This window comes from Oncorhynchus clarkii, chromosome 22, assembly GCF_045791955.1.
Source record: "Oncorhynchus clarkii lewisi isolate Uvic-CL-2024 chromosome 22, UVic_Ocla_1.0, whole genome shotgun sequence".
NCBI classification, from domain to species: Eukaryota; Metazoa; Chordata; class Actinopteri; order Salmoniformes; family Salmonidae; genus Oncorhynchus; species Oncorhynchus clarkii.
This window is the reverse complement of record NC_092168.1, coordinates 30,409,060-30,431,183: the sequence shown is the minus strand read 5'-3', so window position 1 is coordinate 30,431,183 and position 22,124 is coordinate 30,409,060. Positions and strand designations below refer to the sequence as shown.

The window sequence follows — 22,124 nt, the reverse complement described above, 5'->3', positions numbered from 1 at the left end:
TAAACATCACAAATGGTCCTTTTGTTCGATAAATTCTGTCGTTATATATCCAAAATGTCCATTTATTTGTCTCGTATGATTCAGAAAATACACCGGTTCCAACTCGCACAGCATGACTACACATTATCTAATTAGTTACCTGTAAACTTGATCCAAACATTTCAAAAAACTTTCCTAGTCACTCTTTCGGTATTTTTAAATGTAAATAATCAATAAAATTTAAGACGGAATAAACTGTGTTCAATACCGGAGGAAAACAAAGTGGAGCGAGCTTTCAGGTCACGCGCCCCAACCACAACAGTGCATTTTACTCGACACTCGTTAATAATATGCATATCCTAGGTTTTCTGGGCCTGAGTAGCAGGCAGTTTGGGCACACTTTTCATCCGGATGTGAAAATAGTGCTCCCTAGCCTGAAGAAGTTTTTAACCCCATGGGAATAGCAGCCAAACTGAAAGCTTGTTTAGCCCACAACACCCCATCTAGGCCAATAAACCCATCTGCATCTCCACCCCCCAGCCTATACACACACATCTGCATCTCCACCCCACCGCCTGTACACACATCTGCATCTCCACCCCCCAGCCTATATACTATGTGCATCTCCACCCCCCAGCCTATGTACTATCTGCATCTCCACCCCCCGCCTATATACTATCTGCATCTCTACCCCCAGCCTATATACTATCTGCATCTCCACCCCCAGCCTATATACTATCTGCATCTCCACCCTCCAGCCTATACACACACATCTGCATCTCCACCCCTCTGCCTATACACACACATCTGCATCTCCACCCCCCAGCCTATATGCTATCTGCATCTCCACCCCCCCCCACCTATATACTATCTGCATCTCCACCCCCCCAGCCTATATACTATCTGCATCTCCACCCCCTGCCTATATACTATCTGCATCTCCACCCCCCAGCTTATACACACACATATGCATCTCCACCCCCCAGCCTATTACAATCTGCATCTCAACCCCCCAGCCTATATACTATCTGCATCTCCACCCCCCAGCCTATACACTATCTGCATCTCCACCCCCCATCTTATACACACACATATGCATCTCCACCCCCCAGCCTATATACTATCTGCATCTTCACCCCCAGCCTATATACTATCTGCATCTCCACCCCCTGCCTATATACTATCTGAATCTCCACCACCAGCTTATATACTATCTGCATCTCTACCCCCTGCCTATATACTATCTGCATCACCACCCCCCAGCCTATACACTATCTGCATCTCCACCCCCCAGCATGTATACTATCTACATCTCCACCCCCCTACCTATATACTATCTGCATCTCCACCCCCCAGCCTATATACTATCTGCATCTCCACCCCCCAGCCTATATACTATCTGCATCTCCACCCCCCTGCCTATACACTATCTGCATCTCCACCCCCCAGCCTATACACTATCTGCATCTCCACCCCCCAGCCTATACACACATATCTGCATCTCCACCCCCCAGCCTATACACTATCTGCATCTCCACCCCCCAGCCTATATACTATCTGCATCTCCCTCCCCCATCTATACACTATCTGCATCTCCACCCCCCAGCCTATATACTATCTGCATCTCCACCCCCCAGCCTATACACTATCTGCATCTCCACCCCCTGCCTATGCACTATCTGCATCTCCCTCCCCCATCTATACACTATCTGCATCTCCACCCCCTGCCTATATACTATCTGCATCTCCACCCCCAGCCTATATACTATCTGCATCTCCACCCCCCAGCCTATTCACTATCTGCATCTCCACCCCCAGCCTATACACTATCTGCATCTCCACCCCCCAGCCTATACACTATCTGCATCTCCACCCCAAGCCTATATACTATCTGCATCTCCACCCCCCAGCCTATACACTATCTGCATCTCCACCCCCCTGCCTATACACACACATCTGCATCTCCACCCCCCAGCCTATATACTATCTGCATCTCCACCCCCCCCCCGCCAATATACTATCTGCATCTCCACCCCCAGCCTATATACTATCTGCTTCTCCACCACCCAGCCTATTCACTATCTGCATCTCCACCCCCAGCCTATACACTATCTGCATCTCCACCCCCCAGCCTATATACTATCTGCATCTCCACCCCCCTGCCTATACACACGCATATGCATCTCCACCCCCCAGCCTATATACTATCTGCATCTCCACCCCCCTGCCTATATACTATCTGCATCTCCACCCCCAGCCTATATACTATCTGCATCTCTACCCCCCTGCCTATATACTATCTGCATCACCACCCCCCAGCCTATACACTATCTGCATCTCCACCCCCCCAGCCTATATACTATCTGCATCTCCACCCCCCTACCTATATACTATCTGCATCTCCACCCCCCTACCTATATACTATCTGCATCTCCACCCCCAGCCTATATACTATCTGCATCTCCACCCCCCTGCCTATACACTATCTGCATCTCCACCCCCGAGCCTATACACTATCTGCATCTCCACCCCCCAGCCTATACCCACATATCTGCATCTCCACCCCCAGCCTATACACTATCTGCATCTCCACCCCCAGCCTATACACTATCTGCATCTCCCTCCCCCATCTATACACTATCTGCATCTCCACCCCCAGCCTATATACTATCTGCATCTCCACCCCCAGCCTATATACTATCTGCATCTCCACCCCCTGCCTATACACTATCTGCATCTCCCTCCCCCATCTATACACTATCTGCATCTCCACCCCCAGCCTATATACTATCTGCATCTCCACCCCCCAGCCTATATACTATCTGCATCTCCACCCCCCAGCCTATACACCCCTCTCTTTTTGTTCTGCATTTCTCTCCCTTTTTCTCTCTCCCTCTCTCCCACTATAAGTCTCTCTCTCTCTCTCTCTTCATACAAGTACAACAATACTATATTGTTGTATGTGTGTATTACATCAGGCCAGGCAGCAATGTATACTATGTCTCTGCCAGACAGCCATAGGTCCTGTCAGTCAGTTTATTACCATGCAAGATTAGCCAGAATCAACAACCAGACACTCATTACATTACAGATTCCCTTTACCAATACTTCATTAATACCACATGAATACTGCATTAATACTTCATTATGACCACATTAATACTGCATGTGTCTGGCTCCCCTCAATGGGCTCTCCATATCATAGGCTCTCCCTGTGCGACTATGTGTGTGTGTGTGTTTGTGTCAGCAAAGACAAAAGGTTCCCTCTGAATCCTCCCTGCTCTTCATCCTTCAAACTGAAGCAGCCACACACACACACACACACACACACACACACACACACACTAAATGAGATTCCTGCTCCTTAATAAATGTTGAGGGTGTCTTTGCCAGAGTGTGAGTGCTCAGATGAATAAAGCACAGCTACGCCTGGCTGTCTAGTCTGAAGGAGACATCTTAAACTAACACATCGAGCGAGAGAGAGAGAGAGAGAGAGAGAGAGAGAGAGAGAGAGAGATAGAGAGAGAGAGAGAGAGAGAGAGTTGGTTGCCTCTGAGCATTCCACACATCCACGATCAGTGTTTAGATTCTACTGCTTCTGCTGGTGGCTCTGGCAGGTCTGCTGGCTGCACCCCACCAGACACTCTGTCTCTCAGTCCTAGACTGTCCGTATGTTCAATAGTCACCCTGCTCCCCTTCAGTGGACTGGGAAGTATGAGAAGAAGAAACACTGGTATGTTAATAATTTATTTGTATTTTTTATCTAACCTTTATTTTACTAGGAAAGTCCGTTAATAACAAATTCTTATTTACAATGATGGCCTACCCCGGCCAAACCCGGACAAAGCTGGGCCAATTTAGCGCCACCTTATGGGACTCCCAATCATGGCTGTTCGGATCCGGATGTTGTACAGCCTGGAATCGAACCAGGGAGTGTAGTGACGCCTCTTGCACTGAGATGCAGTCCCTTAGATGCTGCGCTACTTGGGAGCCGGAACTCACAATCAAAGAGGATTGTGAGTTACATTTTGTATACTATGCACACTACTTGGGCCAAAGACAAGACATGGCATGACATTAACCTTTTCAAACAAACAAACATAATGGGCCCAAACATCTGTTATCATATTAATCAAACTAGACTGTGTATAAGGAAGAACCCCAACATCCAACCATGTCATTGTTCTGGCTGCTTTGTTCAGTCTATGTTATGAAACATGCTATACTGCTGCAGCTCTAGACTACACAGCCAGCCAATGAGGTAACTAAACCATTTCTGTCTACACCTGGCTTGTCTGTCAAGCAACAACATGAATAGCACAGGTGAAGTACTCTCTCTTTCCATTATTCCCCACCCCCTCTCTCCCTCCCTCTATAATTGTCTTTAGCTGCAGGGGCCAGGGGTGGATATCACTGATGTCTTTCAGCACTTTATTGTATTTAACATTGAGGTGCTTTCTTTTCTTCCTGATGTCACATTAGATTTCCCAAACAAATTCCCAGCTATAATGCAATATCACCCCCCACACATGTTTACAGCAACTCTGTTCTGGAGGACTCCAGCCAAGGAACATTCTGTACAGCAAGTTGGCAGCCAACCAGCCCAAATACGACGTCAGATTAGACCGTAGCAGAGCCACGTACCTTGACCGGGGGGCTTCGTGTGGCCACCGGCAGGTCCCTGATCCCACTGCCCGGGGGAGATGCACTGATCCCGGCTGCACAGCCCTGAGACCGCCCGCCCCCCACCAGGGACTGCCTGATACTGCCTCCATTCCGTGGCCGCTGTTTGATCCCGTCCAGCAGACGGACCAGCAAGATATTCGCGGGAAGATCATCCACCTCACAGCCGACTAGGATGCGACATTCTGGGCATCTCAGTTCGTTCCTGGAGCTGACTATGTTCTCCAAGCAGCGGCGACAGAAGGTGTGTTGGCAAGGCAGGACTTTAGCTGTAGTGTCCAGCCGCTCCAAACACACTGAACACTCCAATAGATCCAACAGAGACGACTCGTCCATCTCACACTGCGTTATTAATGACGTTAACCGAGTGCGTGTTTGTTTCTTGTTGCGCGTGTAATGCACCAGAAACTGAAGAATGCATATCGGCGTAAGGCTGTTTAAAAGCACAATTTCCCACAACAGAGCCCGTGCAGGGAACCAGGCAGCCCCTCTCGCTCTCTCTTCTATTTCTCCTCGCCCTCTCTCTCTCTTTGCTTGCTCGCACAGCTGTGCAGAATGCAGTGAGGTCACGCTCTGCTGTGCAATTTCCCACAACGAAGCCCATGCAGGCAACCAGGCAGCCCCTCTCGCTCTCTTCTTTCTCTCTCTCTCTCCCTCTGTGTGTGTGTGTGTGTGTGTGTGTGTGTGTGTGAGAGTGTGTGAGAAAGAGAGTGTGATGTTACTGTTATTCTATGGGGATGAACAGAGTGTGGAATGCATTCAAGTGGTATAATAAAACACAGATTATCCCCAAAACCTGTCACCATCTCTGATGCGCTAGTAGTGTGGCTTATCTTTATAAATAATGTGTCAAGTCAATAAGCGAACTGAACCAGATATTTGGTAGACTCCATTAGGAGAGTAGGTCATTCTGCCACAGAATAACCAACACCAGTGACGGTCGGTGCCATTTAAAATGAAGGAGGACGATTCAATTTTTTGATGAGCATGGCTTTATTTCTATTACAGCATATTGGATGACTGTCATTCATATTCCATTCACCCAGTTCAATGTAACATCAATAGGTTTAGGCTACTACATGATACTCAAATTTTCTCTATACCCTCCATGAGGTTGCAACAACCTAGTCTATGAATGAAAGTTTACAACATAGGTGCACACGGGTCGAGAGAAAAATTTGAGGTGACAGACAGTGACACATGGACAGACACTATTGACTGCATCTAGCTGATCTAGGGTGTAATCATTAGTCCAGTAGTTGCAAATGAGAGTTTCTATTGAACAAATTCAGGTTTGTTATTAATCCCCATTTCGTTCCGTTTGCTTCCGTTTAAGAAACGTTTTTCAACAGAGTCTGTGGAATCCCCTGATCACACGTAACCACAGTTCACTTTCATAGCAACCAAGTTGTATTCCTTTTCATGTCTATGCTCTCTCCTCCTCTCACTATTTCCTTTCGATACTGGACTTCAATGCACAACACATCAGCTGTATGTGACCAGGCAAAAAAACTTTCCAAGCCAAACCATGTCATAACCACTACACACAGCCTACATCGTTGTCACCATATTAGCTAAAGTAATGCCATAGTCAACATAGCTAATAGACCTAACGCATTAGTAAACCCACTACAATCTTGCAGTAACGTTGCAGTATACAGTCAGTAAGCAGTTTACCACTTACACAGGTGGGCACCAGTGGCAATACATTTGTAAAATCAGGATGTCCTCCGGAAGTTGTCATAATTACTGTGTAAGTCTATGGAAGGAGGTAAGAACCATGAGCCTCCTAGTCAATGTACCCAGAGGAGAACAGAAGCTAGCTGTCCTCCGACTACTTAAAAAAAAAAAGTCTCTGATTAAGAATCGTACTTAAGTAGCCTGTGTTTCACTGTTGGTTTGTGGGTGTTTGTGTCCGTTTGTCGCCACACGGTACTGGTTCGGTTTCGTTCATGTTCACATTTATTGTTTTGTATTTTATAGTGTTCAGTTTATTTATTAAAGTAATCATCATGAACACTTATCACGCTGCATCTTGGTCCGATCCTTACTCCTCTTCAGACGAAGAGGAGATCTGCCGTTACACATCTCTTCAGTGGGTCATATGATTGAGTGTAGTCTGGCCTAGGAGTGTGAAGGTGAACGGAAAGGCTCTGGAACAACGAACCGCCCTTGCTGTCTTTGCCTGGCCGGTTCCCCTCTTTCCACTGGGATTCTCTGCCTATAACCCTATTACAGGGGCTGAGTCATTGGCTTACTGCTGCTCTTTCATGCCGTCCCTAGGAGGGGTGCGTCACTTGAGTGGGTTGAGTCACTGATGTGATCTTCCTGTTTGGGTTGTGCCGTGGCGGAGATGTTTGTGGGCTATACTCGGCCTTGTCTCAGGATGGTAAATTGGTGGTTGAAGATATCCCTCTAGTGGTGTGGGGGCTGAACTTTGGCAAAGTGGGTGGGGTTAAATCCTTCCTGTTTGGCCCTGTCCGGGGGTATCATCGGATGGGGCCACAGTGTCTCCTGACCCCTCCTGTCTCAGCCTCCAGTATTTATGCTGCAGTAGTTTATGTGTCGGGGGGCTAGGCTCAGTTTGTTATATCTGGAGTACTTCTCCTGTCTTATCCGGTGTCCTGTGTGAATTTAAGTATGCTCTCTCTAATTCTCTTTCTCTCTTTCTTTCTCTCTCTCGGAGGACCTGAGCCCTAGGACCATGCCTCAGGACTACCTGGCATGATGACTCCTTGCTGTCCCCAGTCCACCTGGCCGTGCTGCTGCTCCAGTTTCAACTGTTCTACCTGCGGCTATGGAATCCTGACCTGTTCACCGGACGTGCAACCTGTCCCAGACCTGCTGTTTTCAACTCTCTAGAGACAGCAGGAGTGGTAGAGATACTCTTAATGATCGGCTATGAAAAGCCAACTGACATTTACTCCTGAGGTGCTGACTTGCTGCACCCTCGACAACTACTGTGATTATTTAACCATGCTGGTCATTTATGAACATTTGAACATCTTGGCCATGTTCTGTTATAATCTCCACCCGGCACAGCCAGAAGAGGACTGGCCACCCCTCATAGCCTGGTTCCTCTCTAGGTTTCTTCCTAGGTTTTGGCCTTTCAAGGGAGTTTTTCCTAGCCACCGTGCTTCTACACCTGCATTGCTTGCTGTTTGGGGTTTTAGGCTGGGTTTCTGTACAGCACTTTGAGATATCAGCTGATGTACGAAGGGCTATATAAATACATTTGATTTGAACACAACACTATATAAAAAGAGACCTAAGACAACAGCATAGCAAGGTAGCAACACATGACAACACAGCATGGTAGCAACACAACATACCAACAACATTTTAGCAGCACAACATAGCAGCAGCACAACATGGTAACAGCACAAAACATGATACAAACATTATTGGGCACAGACAACAGCACAAAGAGCAAGAAGGTAGAGACAACAATACATCACACAAAGCAGCCACAACTGTCAGTAAGAGTGTCCATGATTGAGTCCATGATTGAATGGAGAGATGGAGATAAAACTATCCAGTTTGAGTGTTTGTTGCAACTCGTTCCAGTCGCTAGCTGCAGCGAACTGAAAAGAGGAGCGACCCAGGGATGTGTGTGCTTTGGGGACCTTTAACAGAATGTGACTGGCAGAATGGGTGTTGTATGTGGAGGATGAGGGCTGCAGTAGGTATCTCAGATAGGGGGGAGTGAGGCCTAAGAGGGTTTTATAAATAAGCATCAACCAGTGGGTCTTGCAACGGGTATACAAAGATGACCCGTTTACAGAGTATAGAGTGCATTGATGTGTCCTATAAGGAGCATTGGTGGCAAATCTGATGGCCGAATGGTAAAGAACATCTAGCCGTTCGAGAGCACTCTTACCTGCCGATCTATAAATTACGTCTCTGTAATCTAGCATGGGTAGGATGGTCATCTGAATCAGGGTTAGTTTGACAGCTGGGGTGAAAGAGGAGTGATTACTTTAGAGGAAACCAAGTCTAGACTTAACTTTAGCCTGCAGCTTTGATATGTGCTTAGAGAAGGACAGTGTAACGTCAAGCCATACTCCCAAGTACTCTAAACCCTCAGAGGTAGTAATCATACTCGTGGGGAGAGGGGCATTCTTCTTACCAAACCACATTACCTTTGTTTTGGAGGTGTTCAGAACAAGGCTAAGGGCATAGAAAACTTGTTGGACACTAAGAAAGCTTTGTCGTAGAGCGTTTAACACAAAACCCAGGGAGGGGCCAGCTGAGTACAATACCATCATCTGCATTGAAATGGATGAGAGAGCTTCCCACTGCCTGAGCTATGTTGTTGATGTAAATTAAGAAGAGCGTGCGGCCTAGGATCTAGCCTTGGTGACAGGCAGTGGCTGAGACAGCAGATGTTCTGACTTTATACACTGCACTCTTTGAGAGAGGTAGTTAGCAAACCAGGCCAAAGACCCCACAGAGACACCAATACTCCTTTGCCGGCCCACAATAATGAAACGGTCTACTGTATCAAAATCCTTGGTCAAGTCAATGAAAATAGCAGCACAACATTGCTTGGAATCAAGGGCAATGGTGACATCATTGAGGACCTTTAAGGTTGCAGTGGCACATCTATAACCTGAGAGGAAACCAGATTGCATACCAGAGAGAATACTATAGACATCAAGAAAGCCAGTCAGTTGATGATTGACAAGTTTTTCCAACACTTTTGATTAACAGGGCAAAATAGAAATAGGTTTATAACAGTTAGGATCAGCTTAATCTCTCCCTTTAAATAAAGGACGAACCATGGCTGCCTTCCACGCAATGGAAGCCTCCCCAGAGAGGAGCGACAGGCTGAAAACATCAGAGAGAGGCTTGGTGATGATAGGGGCAGCAACCTTAAAGACGAAAGGGTCTAAACCATCTGACCCAGATGTTTTTTGGGGGTCATGTTAAGGAGCTCCTTTAGCACCTCGGACTCAGTGGCAGCCTGCAGGGAGAAACTTTGTAGCGGGGCAGGGGAAAAGAAGGAGGAGCATTGGGGCTAGTCGCATTAGAAGGGGTGGGAAATGAGGAAATGTTGGACGGGCAAGGTGGCATGGCTCAGTCAAATGGTGCTACCCTACAGAGTGCTGTTGAGGCTACTGTAGCCCTTCATTGCAAAACAGTGTGTTTTAATCAATTATTTGGTGACGTGAATACATTTAGTATAGCTTTATTTAAAACTGATAACTTTAATGTTTTAAACATTTATTTTTATGAAATTCACTGAGGAGGATGGACCTCCAATTTTTCTTTTTCTTGCTAGTTGGCTATATAGGTCTGCTAATACAGGACTTGTAAAGGCCCATTGCACTACTTTTGTGATTAATATTATCATGTGTTTTAATTCAGATATTTCAGGGAGTGCTGCAGCACCCTCATCACCCCTACTTCCTGCGGCTACGCATCAGTCAGACCTGAGCAGACAAATGTGTGAAGATACTGCCACCCTGCTGACATCTAAAGAAATATCTGTTGTTTGTATTGTGGACAGAGGGTAGTCTAGTATTGATGGTAACAGAGAGGTTCTAACGGCGCCTGCTGGTGATATGTTGAACTGATCCATAGCCCAGATGTTTTGATGAAACATATTAACTGCTTGAGCCTATCCTGTAAGATCTAAGAGGTTGCTCTTGGACTGAACACACACACACATTCCTAGTTGCCACCCAAACCATGTTTCTGGTTTGAAATGACACCATAGTGCACTCCTATTTCACAGAGCCTTACAGGGAACAGAGTACCACTTCAGATGCAGTCTAAGTTCCTGTTAGAGCCCCATGGCTGAGGAAGAAGAAGGTCTGTCAGCTGCACAGTACATTTTGTCTCTGTCTCTGTCTGTCTCTACCTGTTTCTCACGTTTAACTCCTGCCCCAGGGTGTGTGTGTGTGTGTGTGTGTGTGTGTGTGTGTGTGTGTGTGTGTGTGTATGCAGGGCCACCTCTAGCCTTTTGGAGGGCCTAAGTGAGATTTGGTTGGTAAAAGATAAAATGTTGGCAGTGTTAAAGTACATTTCCTGCAATTCTACACATTTTGTCATGGGGCGGTGAGAAGCTTTTGCAGTTTTTAAGCTAATTTTCTGCAATTCTACAAATGTTGCAATGACTTATGCCATGTTCATATCACATCTGTGTGAGAGTGACTAACAAAATCAAAAGGGGTCCTTTGGAGGTCAGGGGTCCCTTGGAGGCCCTTGGAGGCCATGAGCACATGCCCTGCGTGCCCGGTCGGTAATTTGGTGATGATTAGGCCTACCACTACTACCTTTTTTAAAAGACGCTTTGTCTAGTGCGCTGCTCCATAAAGTGCCTTGGATTGAAATACGGCCAAGATTTCTTTCTTCTTTTATTTACCAGATCCGTTGTTTGATAATGGTGAGAGTGACTAACAGAATCAAATTGTGTGTGTTCACCTACACCCCCAGTCAGAGACTTCACATGCCCAGTCTGAAACAGACGATGTGTGTCAACGATTGGACTTTACAGTCACAAAGACTCACAAACAGAGGCAGATATGAAATGTCATCATCGATATGATGGCCCACCATAAGCAAGCAAGTACGTTTCTATGTGTGTGTGTGTGTGTGTAACTAGCCCCTCCCTCTCCTGCCCACATGTTATGCGTGTTTCATCTAACCCTCCCAAACGCAATTCACCACTGAAAATCTGTGTCTGAGTGTTGTAAAGAAAACAGTTGTGAAGTTGTTATATTTAAAACTGACTGTACATCAATAATGTTACCAATAGGCTAGCCATCTCTCTTCACCCAATGTCCTTCCACCGTGGAAACTAGGTTAGCTGACACTGCAGTCACCATGATAACAGAATTTGCTCTCGTGTTGAAGAGTACAGTGGTTAGAGGACAGTATACACGTATGTGTGCGTGTGTTTGTTGTGTGTATGAGGACGTGTATTTTCAGGAGAGGATAGAATATGCCCACCTTTACAGAGTACCCATCATGCAAAGCGTCAGGAGCCTGGAACTCCTGTGACTTACATGGATGGCTAAATATAGTTTAAACTTTAAATAGAGAGAAGAAGTCTGCGATATTTGTTTTGGCTTCAGTAGCTAGATAACTTCCTCCTACACCAGCTGTCTTTATTAAATACCTGATATTGGCCTTATCGCTGTTGGCTGGGGTTCTGTTTGCTCTGGCTGTGGTCCTATGGTAGTAGTAATCTGGAGTAATGTAATATGATAGGTGTTTTCATCCCAGTGAGGCTCTGTTGCTCTTCACTGGTCTCTTTGTTTGTCAGTCTGTCTGTCTGTCGGTCAGGAAGGAAGGAAGCTGCTCCTGTGAGGATCAGAGATGAGAGGGCCACCGGGCTCAGAGCTGCCAGAGAGAGAGAGAGAGGAGTGAGAGGAGAGAGAGAGAAAGAGAGGGGGGGCAGAAAGGTATAATTATAGGACTTACAGGAGTTAGCTCTTCAAACACACCTCTCTCTCCTCAGAAGCTCTAAGCACCTCTTTTATCTGCTCTTTCCTGCGGAGGAGCGGAGAGGAAGGGGAGAGGGAGACCGGGCAGAGTAAGGAGAGAAGACAGACAGAGAGACAGAGTGGTGGAGTCTCTTTGGTCAGTTCTCGTGCCTCGGGGAAAGTCCAGGGTTCGGCCCGTCCCAAACAACTGGCGCCGACTGATAAACAAATAAATAAACATCACATCAATAACTCAACACTCATAAACCAGAAGGAACATTTCAAATCTTAGACACATGAACCAGAGTCTGAAGCTTTCATGTTCTTTAAAGGTACAAAGTATGAAGTTTAATGCTCCCCTTGTATTTATGGACCAACAACAAGGATACCAGATACAAACACAAACCCCTCCTCTCCCTTCCTCTCTCTCTCAATTAGCTTGATGGCACACTGATGAAAGGATAGATGCAGATACATGTGAGTAGATTTATTGAATGGTCTCCGTCTCACCACATCAGTAGCCTTACAGAAGCTAGAATAGGTTAATTCAATAGCCTACCAAGAGGAGATGTATTGTTTGGGGTTCACCTCTAGATGTCGTAGTGGAGTTGTGGAGGCACATAAATACCATTCGCTACCTGCATCAGGTTGATCCTTATCTCCTAGGGCGGAGAAAATGTATATTTTCCTGTGAGGAGGAGCTACTCTGGATCGCCGGCCATGCACACCGTGGGCTGAAAACAGCACGATTAACGAAGGATTTGTTTACAGCTGTTTAGATATTGGTGATGCCTGTCAGACGGCTCAATACAGTCTGATCATTAAGTTACAGCAGTCCGCTCAGAGAGATAGGCTACACGCCGCCAGACCTGTCCCGTCTCAACTCCACTCTACACGTAGGTAAAGTGCTTTGGAATGTAAAACGGGATTGCTGCAAGATTTGGGGAAATTCCTGGAGCATTTATGCTGCAGACACATATATAGCCTACTTAACTGTAATTTTAATTTTCGAAAATAACTGCATGTGTTACATTGTTTGTTGGTCGAAAATGAAGCAAATATTCAGAAAAGTTAGCCACTGTTGTAAAGATATAAATGGACAAATGTCAAATTATCTACATATTTAAATAGGCCTGTTTATCTGCCTTAAATATTTGATAATATAGCCTAGTAATTGCTCTAAACCGGAGTTTATTTTTATTTTTCATACCGGTATTTCAGTTTATATTAGACCTGTAGTTGATTGCATGATAATAGAGCGCAGTGTGTGAGTGTGTGTGGTCGCAAAGAGGTATGTTGGGAAGTAATAACGTTTAGGGCACCAGGTTTATTATTGATCCATTGGGGATGTAGCCTACCATCGTGGAGGTAATTGTTACATGAAGAGAGCATGGGCTCTTAGTTCACCTCTCATCTCCCGAGAGAGACAGTGGGTTCTGAGACAGCGACGGGTCCTGATCGGTCCCGATCCCGGTGTGTGCTTTACTCTTCTCTCAATCCTCTCCGCATAATTATTTTGACGGTGCCGCCTGGTTTTCGCCCTCCCCGGGCCCTGGGGGAACTCCTGGCCGCAGACAGGCAGCCTAACCCGGGCTCGACATGCTGGGTCCTGACGCTCTCTGAAGTCTGGAGCTTTGAACTACGGCTGCAGCGCTGAGGGTGGAAATCAATCCCTCACTCTGTGTCTCTGCTCTCCGAACCCTCTCCCTCTCCCCCCGGCACACCGCCGCAGTTTTTCATGTTTGAGGTAGAAAGGATAAATAAAGAAGAAACGTCAGAAAGAAAAAGTGTAACTCATCTTCAAAGCTTTAGTATGGCGCCGCAGGATTAAATGGATGAAAGGAAATACTGATCATAATAACAACAAAAGTAGCAATGATAATATGAATATTTGCGTAGTAATAATTCGGATAGGCTAATAGCTTTTTTAGTAGCATAGTAAGGAATGTAGCTGTATCACTGACATTCTGCTGATAAAATTTTAAACTTAAAAAAGTCAGTTATATATATTTTTTAAAGACATCATATCTTATTTTGAAGGTTTAGAATGTTCTGTACAAGGACAATGGTGACGTGTGCCTGACAAGCGTGCACTATAGACCTAATAGGCTATATTAAGTCCACAAATTAATGCAGATTTCTGGAGAACAAACACATATCCTGTCTCCAGATACACGTAGCAGAAAGTTCTCATTATGTCAGATAATATTAAATTCAAACAATATGTATCCTAATATAGATTCAAATGTAACACTCAAGCTTTTAAGCAGATTCACAGATATCTCCCTGTAAGGTGATTGAGCTCGTCTCAATAGAGGATGTTGAACTCCTTATCCTTAAATGTGTAAATAGATAACCATACAAGCTGACCTGTAACAGATGTTGTTCTAACTTTCAAAATACACCGTTATCTAAGCAGATCCAATGTCCATATATTAACATGGTGTGTCATTGAAGGAGTGTATCCTCCATGCATCAATTCACTTTCAGTAATAATTGTGTTATAACCTAATGTGTTTGAGGAGAGAAGAGGGAGAAGGGTCAGAAGGGTCACTACTCCCTCTCTCTTCTACTGTATGTCTGGCTGTTTGAGGCTAATGAGACGTTGTCAGTCCAGTCCGTCAGACCAAAGCCCAGGGTCCCATAGCCCACTGCTTGGAGTCCTCTACTCACTAGAGCCCAGCCCCTCTCCGACCCCTCGACTCTTGTGCTACAGACACCATAACCATCCCACACTAAACACAAATGGACTGACAGATATGGACTGGTCAGCCGTTCTGCTGTCATGCTAAAGACTAAGGAACAGAGAGACGCAGACCGAAACCGTTTTTCCCACCTGCTAATGAGTTAGACACAGTAAATGGACCCGCCCACCTACAATAACGCTCAATAGATAAAGCATTAGACGAAGGTAATATGGAGAGAGAGACGTTCTGCCTCAGTGGAGGTAAAGAAGAGAGGGATCAGGGAGAGGCGACGATGAAAGACAGATCACGTAAGACAGAAATCAAAGGGACTACTGAGTGGTGTGGCTGGAGGTGTGTGTGTGTGTGTGTGTGTGTGTGTGTGTGTGTGTGTGTGTGTGTGTGTGTGTGTGTGTGTGTGTGTGTGTGTGTGTGTGTGTGTGTGTGTGACAACTCCTTTTAATGTGCATTAAGAGTTTGTTTTTCCTGCACTCTGAAAGGGGATAGTCAGTCTGTAATTAAAGCAATCAGAGATGAAGAGAGATGAAGAGACTACACCAGATACACACACACACACAAACACACACCACACACACACACACACACACACACACACACACACACACACACACACACACACACACACACACACACACACACACACACACACACACACACACACACACACACACACACACACACAGTTGTATCAGTACAGCCTTGTGATGATATGAACCTGTTTAATAACTCTGGAGTCTCTCTGAAAACATGGAAACAATCGGATATAAGCTTCATCTCCATGAATCATCTGATGTTTATGATGCGCCATTAATAGAAGAACAAATATGTTGAGTCAATGTACAATTGTAAGGCAACCAGCTCCAAAATGTTTGTGTGTAAACATTTTGTTGAGCAAACTCACAGCTGGTTGCCTTCCAATTGTACGTTGAATCAACATGTTTTTAGTTTTTTTACAGTGTAGTCTTTCAGTAAAGAAATCAAACTCTATCCTTTCAATCCCTGCCGCACCCACCTACTCACTTCCAACTGCTGTTAATGCCTGGGTGTATTTTCATGTGTATTTCAATGTGTATTTAATACTTGTGCTGTTTGTTGGCTGCAAAGTGTTTAGTTCTAATGAGAACAAACTGTCTTCAGTACCCAATGTTCTCCCTTCCCCCAGCCCTGTTTATGATGTTTCTGCATGGAGGTTAGTTGTAGTGGTAACATGTGTTTGAGATATGAGAGCATTTGGCAGGTCTGTATGTATTAAAGAGGAATAATTGGCTTTAAAGGAGAAATCCTCCAGTATCTGACTGATTGTGTTTAGGAGTTGTTCATTAGTTGGAAGCAGCAGGATGGTGTGTTGTGTGTGTGTGTGTGTGTGTTTGTACGTTTGTGAGAGAGAGACAGAGAGGAGAGGGCAAAATGCGGAGAGGAAAGTACAGGAGAAAAGGAGAGAAGGCTTTAGAATGGAAAACAGACATTGACTACAGAAGGTTGAGACTAATGCCAAGAGTCCAGCACTTCACTTCATTAAAGTATTTGTTTAATTGTCATCAGAATTAAACCACAGGCATATGAACCCCATGCACTTTGTATTTGTGCATGCACACATATGTGCACACGTGTACTTGTATGTATGTGTGTGTGTGTGTGTGTGTGTGTGTGCACGAATATGCATGCGTCTGTGTGAGAAAGGGTTTAATTGGGTTCTTGGCTTCATCTCCTCCCTGATTGCTTTGTTAGAGAAGCCACATCCTAATCTGACAGAGTCATTATCAACTCACAGTAAATATCCATTACGGGGTTAAACATTCATTTCCGTTGCGTCCTTTAGATGATAGATCACATCTGTTACCACAGAGAGATCAGGGAACGGGGGTTGGGGTTAGAGAGAGATAGGATTCATGTAGAGGAAGGGAGCCTGGGATAAGACCCGGGGTTCATGGTTAGGGATAAAGTTGGGGAACAGAAAAAAACAACAATCTAATCTGTTTACCAGGTTTACAGAAATAACTCCAAAACACACTTTGCTGCATGAACATTAGGATTCACATAGAAAGTTAAACTAGACTGGATATCTAGGATTATTCTGAACATTCTGTCACTTTATGGTTTGAATTGAGGAGATATAGGTTCTCTATGGAACATTCTGCACACCCCACCCTACCATGAGACAGTTGAGTTTGAGATTATTTTAAAGCTTACAAACAGTGTTGTCAAAATATTATATTATTTCTTGAAAATAATGTTTTGAAATTAAAATTTCATAATTTTTAATGTCGAATCAAAAGTGGTGCTGTCAAAATTGGATTGAATTCAAATAGATTTACCCAAGAGAGAGAGAGAGAGAAAGATAAGACAGATGCTATCTGAAGACAGCTGTTGTTCTGGCGCTTACCTTCTGTGTTTTTCTCTGTGTGTGTGTGTGTGTGTGTGTGTGTGTGTGTGTGTGTGTGTGTGTGTGTGTGTGTGTGTGTGTGTGTGTGTGTGTGTGTGTGTGTGTGTGTGTGTGTGTGTGTGTGTGTGTGTGTGTGTGTGTGTGTGCGTGCGTGTGTGTGTAGAAGATGATTGCCCCTCCTGGGTCTCTAGGGGGATTTTCCAATAAATCAGTCTGTCTGTAGACCAACACTGACAGCCCTGACAGGTCCAGGATCAGTAATGACTTAATAAGAGTTAATAGTTATAGATAGTTCTGTCGGGTTAGATCAGATCAAGCGTCAACTGGCTACTATTCACTCTGCTTAACTGTTATAATGGAAAACTTTTGTTGCATATGACTAATGCTTATGATGACACATAATGGATTGGAGTTATAAAGCACTTTTTCCAACACTCAAAGTGTTTTACATTGCTCATTGACGGGTGAGGATACATAATTAATGAAACTGTGTGCCAGGGATGTTACAAGAATACTAGATCACCTTCAATCAACGTGATACTGATAAATACGCATCTGTTGTTGAATACAGCAGCTCAACGTGTTCCATCCTGCTGATTAGTGATGGTTATTGAAGAGAGACGCACAAGTGGTTACTGCTAACACGAAAAGACTTTCACCATGCCACCATACAGCGGGTGAATGCAAGCATTTCAAGAGACTGTGCCTTAAAACCTAATGTCTACCTGGCCCACCACTCCACCCTGGCCCACCACTCCACCCTGGCCCACCACTCCACCCTGGCCCACCACTCCACCCTGGCCCACCACTCCATCCTGGCCCACCACTCCACCCTGGCCCACCACTCCACCCTGGCCCACCACTCCACCCTGGCCCACCACTCCATCCTGGACTTGAACTGCCTTTATGACCAGGTCCACCTCTACAAGGCAGCAATCCCAACTTTTGCCAGGACCCTGAAGGACGTCACCCTCAACCGTAGCCCCAACACCTCATACAGGAGCAACAGAGCAACAAACACCCCGCCCAGACCAGCGAGACACCCTCCCAGACCTGCAAGACCCACTCCGGAAGGACCTGCACCAAGAGAACTCACGCCAAGAAGACCTATACCCAGACCACAGCATCACCAGGCAAACCCCAACCAGCTAAGACTACCACAAGCAAACCCTGGCCACACAGAATATAGGCCACACCATATCAGACCTATGCCCCTTCGGCCCCTGCGGCACAGACCTCAACATGAGAGCAGGACATAATTATGCCCAGACCGTGAGCAGAGCAACAGGCCCAACCTCCACTATTGCACCCGAATCCCCATCCTGCGACCTAAGAGGCATGTATCAGATGCTCAACATACTCTGCTCATATCTACTGTGATAGTCCGGGCCTAAACCACACAAAAACAACACTAGACACTATGGAACAGGAAGCTTTTACTATCTCATCCTGATATATACAAGGTCTAAGGTCATCTGCCTTTGGCCTAAAGAGCCAGAACCCTGACTTCATCATAGAAATTGGAAATACAGACATTGTCATCCTGCAAGAAACATGGTATAAGGAGACGGACCCACTGGTTGCCCTCTAGGTTACAGAGAGTTGGAAGTCCCATCCACCAAACTACCAGGTGTGAAACAGGGAATAGACTCAGGAGGTATGCTTATTTGCTATAGAGCAGACCTAACCCACTCTATTAAATGAGTCAAAACAGCAACATTTTACATCTGGCTTAAAATTAATAAGGAAATGTCCTCATGTGTGCTACCTATATCCCCCTAATATAATCCTTATAATTTAATAACGATGACAGCTTCTCCATCCTAGAGGGGGAGATCAACAATTTCCAGGCACAGGGACATGTACTAGTCTGTGGCAACCTAAATGCCAGAACTGGACAAGAACCCGACACCCTCAGCACACAGGGGGACAAAGACCTACCTGGAGGTGACGGCATTCCCTGCCCCATATGCCCCTCTAGACACAACTATGACAACATAACCAACAAAAATGGGCCACAACTCCAGCAGCTCTGTCGGACGCTGTGTATGTACATAGTCAATGGTAGGCTTCGAGGGGGCTCCTATGGTAGTTACATCTATAGCTAATTTCTTGGCAGTAGCACTGTAGACTACTTTATCACTGACCTCAACCCAGAGTCTTCTATGCCATCAAAAGGAACATATAAATTGACATACCAATTAGGATCTGGCTAAAAATACTTGAATCAGTTATAGAACCCATTGCACTTTATGGTTGTGAGGTCTGGGGTCCGCTCACCAACCAAGAATTCACAAAATGGGACAAATACCAAATTGAGACTCTGCATGCAGAATTCTGCAAAAATATCCTCTGTGTACAACGTAAACCACCAAATGATGCAAGCAGAGCAGAATTAGGAAGAGAGCCGCTAATTATCAAAATCATGAAAAGAGCCATTCAATTCTATAACCACCTAAAAGGAAGCGATTCCCAAGCCTTCCATAACAAAGCCATCACATACAGAGAAATTAACCCCGGAGAAGAGCCCCCTAAGCAAGCTGGTCCTGGGGCTCTGTTCACAAACACAAACAGACCCCAGAGAACCAAAGGACAGCAACACAATTAGACCCAACCAAATCATGAGAAAACAAGATAATTCCTTGACACATTGGAAAGCATTTACAAAAAAACAGAGCAAACTAGAATGCTATTTGGACAGAGAGTACACAGTGGCAGAATACCTGACCAATGTGACTGACCCAAAATTAAGGAAATCTTTGACTATATGCAAACGAAAGGCCGCCAAAAGCAGACTTGGCTCTCAAAAGAAGAAAGGCTATGTGCACACTGCCCACGAAATGAGGTGGAAACTGAGCTGCACTTCCTATACTCTTGCCAAATGTATGACCATATTAGAGACACATATTTCCCTCAGATTACACAGACCCACAAATAATTCAAAAACCAATCCAATTTTGATAAACTCCCATATCTATTGGGTGAGATACCACAGTGTGCCATCACAGCAGCAAAATGTGTGATCTGTTGCCACAAGAAAAGGGCAACCAGTGAAGAACAAACACCTATATCTATGGTTATTTATTTTCCCTTATGTACTTAACTATTTGCACATCATTACTGTATAATTAATTACTGTATAACACTAACACATAATATGAAATGTCTTTATTCTTGCCGCCCCAATTGAAATTGAATTGAGAGAGAAAGAGAGAATGAGTGAGAGAGTGGATTCTCCACTCCAGCAGTGACCCCTGTATAATTGTGTCCATAAAGGTATCTGTGTGTAAGCGCCTCTGTAAGCTGTGTTGTAACAGGAACTCTGTGGGGTCTAGTAGAGTATTATAAGCCATGCCCGAGGTGTCGGTCTGTAGAATATATTGATTTGTGCCCGAGGTGTCGGTCTGTAGAAAGTATTGATTTGTGCCCGAGGTGTCGGTCTGTAGAATATATTGATTTGTGCCCGAGGTGTCGGTCTGTAGAAAGTATTGATTTGTGCCCGAGGTGTCGGTCTGTAGAAAGTATTGATTTGTGCCCGAGGTGTCGGTCTGTAGAAAGTATTGATTTGTGCCCGAGGTGTCGGTCTGTAGAAAGTATTGGTTTGTGCTCGAGGTGTCGGTCTGTAGAAAGTATTGGTTTGTGCCCGAGGTGTCGGTCTGTAGAAAGTATTGATTTGTGCCCGAGGTGTCGGTCTGTAGAAAGTATTGATTTGTGCCCGAGGTGTCGGTCTGTAGAAAGTATTGATTTGTGCCCGAGGTGTCGGTCTGTAGAAAGTATTGATTTGTGCCCGAGGTGTCGGTCTGTAGAAAGTATTGGTTTGTGATCGAGGTGTCGGTCTGTAGAAAGTATTGGTTTGTGCCCGGGATGTGGGTCTGTCAGGCCGTTATTGACACAGATAATGACTCTCAGTGTGTTTATGTGAGATTAACTCTCGTTAGAAGATTAATTCCCCGGGGCCTTGGGAGATTGAGGTCGGCTTTCAACACAGACATGTCCTAACCGGGAGGACAGAGAGAGAGGGAGGGAGAGGGAAGAAGGATGACAGAGAAGGAGGGAGGGGGGACAGACAGAGGGATAGGTGGGGGACAGATAGGGAAAGGAAATGAGTGAGAGAGGGGCAGAGAGCTGAAGGGGGAGAGAGAGAAAAGGGAAAGAGTGAGACGGAGCAAGAAGGATAGGGGATAGAGAGAGAGGGATAGAGAAAGAAATGGGGAGAGAAGGGAGAGAGAGATACACTCTTCAAATAGAGAAGTGCATTCCAGTGTGAGTGTGTTGGGTGTGTGGGGCGCCGGGGACTCGCAGGGGATTGAGGAGCTTGGCTAGAGCCTGATGAAAGCTTCTGGGTGTGTGTGTGTGCGTGTGGGCTGAATGTGTTCGATTAGTCTGATAATGAGGTCCTCGGGGCAGAGTCGTTTGGCAGCTCTCACTTCCTTTTCAGAAGACAAGTTTTTTCATCAAAACAAAAAGTAACATTTTCTTATCTTTATCCTGAAAGCCCAGCAGCGCCACTGGGTCTCACTCACTCACTCACTCACTCACTCACTCACTCACTCACTCACTCACACACTCACACACTCACTCACTCACTCACTCACTCACTCACTCACTCTCACACACACACAGGTTGTGGTTCAATTAAGCTAATTTCAGCCCCCAACCGCCTGCTATCACCACTTATCCACCACTCCCCCATCCTGTCTTCTGAAACCATGAAAAAAAGAGGGCATGGACTCAATCTCCCTCTTAAAGTAGTGTAATCAATCTCATCTGTATCTGATTGATTGACAATTTATAGTGTAGGAGTTAGTGGTGAACTCTATCTCTGATTCCCATCAGTTGTTTAAGTGATCGTCAGTGTGTCTCTTAGACACTTCAGTTGAGCTGTCACACAGAGAGAGAGAGAAACGTTTCCTGTGTGTGTGTGTTTTTGTGTGTTTGTGT

At 45.3% G+C, this 22,124-nt stretch overlaps 2 protein-coding genes across 2 annotated transcripts in view; one reads left to right on the top strand and one right to left on the bottom strand.

The window, feature by feature from the left end:
• The window catches only part of LOC139380294 (E3 ubiquitin-protein ligase SH3RF3-like), a 67,397-nt gene extending 62,336 nt beyond the window's left edge, over nucleotides 1-5,061 (bottom strand). The window contains exon 1 of the mRNA XM_071122877.1: nucleotides 4,624-5,061. Coding sequence (XP_070978978.1) covers nucleotides 4,624-4,998 — 375 coding nt within the window. The 5' untranslated portion in view covers nucleotides 4,999-5,061. The remainder of the gene's footprint in view (nucleotides 1-4,623) is intronic.
• A 7,797-nt stretch (nucleotides 5,062-12,858) lies between these two features.
• The window catches only part of LOC139380356 (ectodysplasin A receptor), a 47,500-nt gene continuing 38,234 nt past the window's right edge, over nucleotides 12,859-22,124 (top strand). Inside the window, exon 1 of the mRNA XM_071122972.1 lies at nucleotides 12,859-12,995. The gene's annotated coding sequence lies outside the window, so the exon portion shown is untranslated. The remainder of the gene's footprint in view (nucleotides 12,996-22,124) is intronic.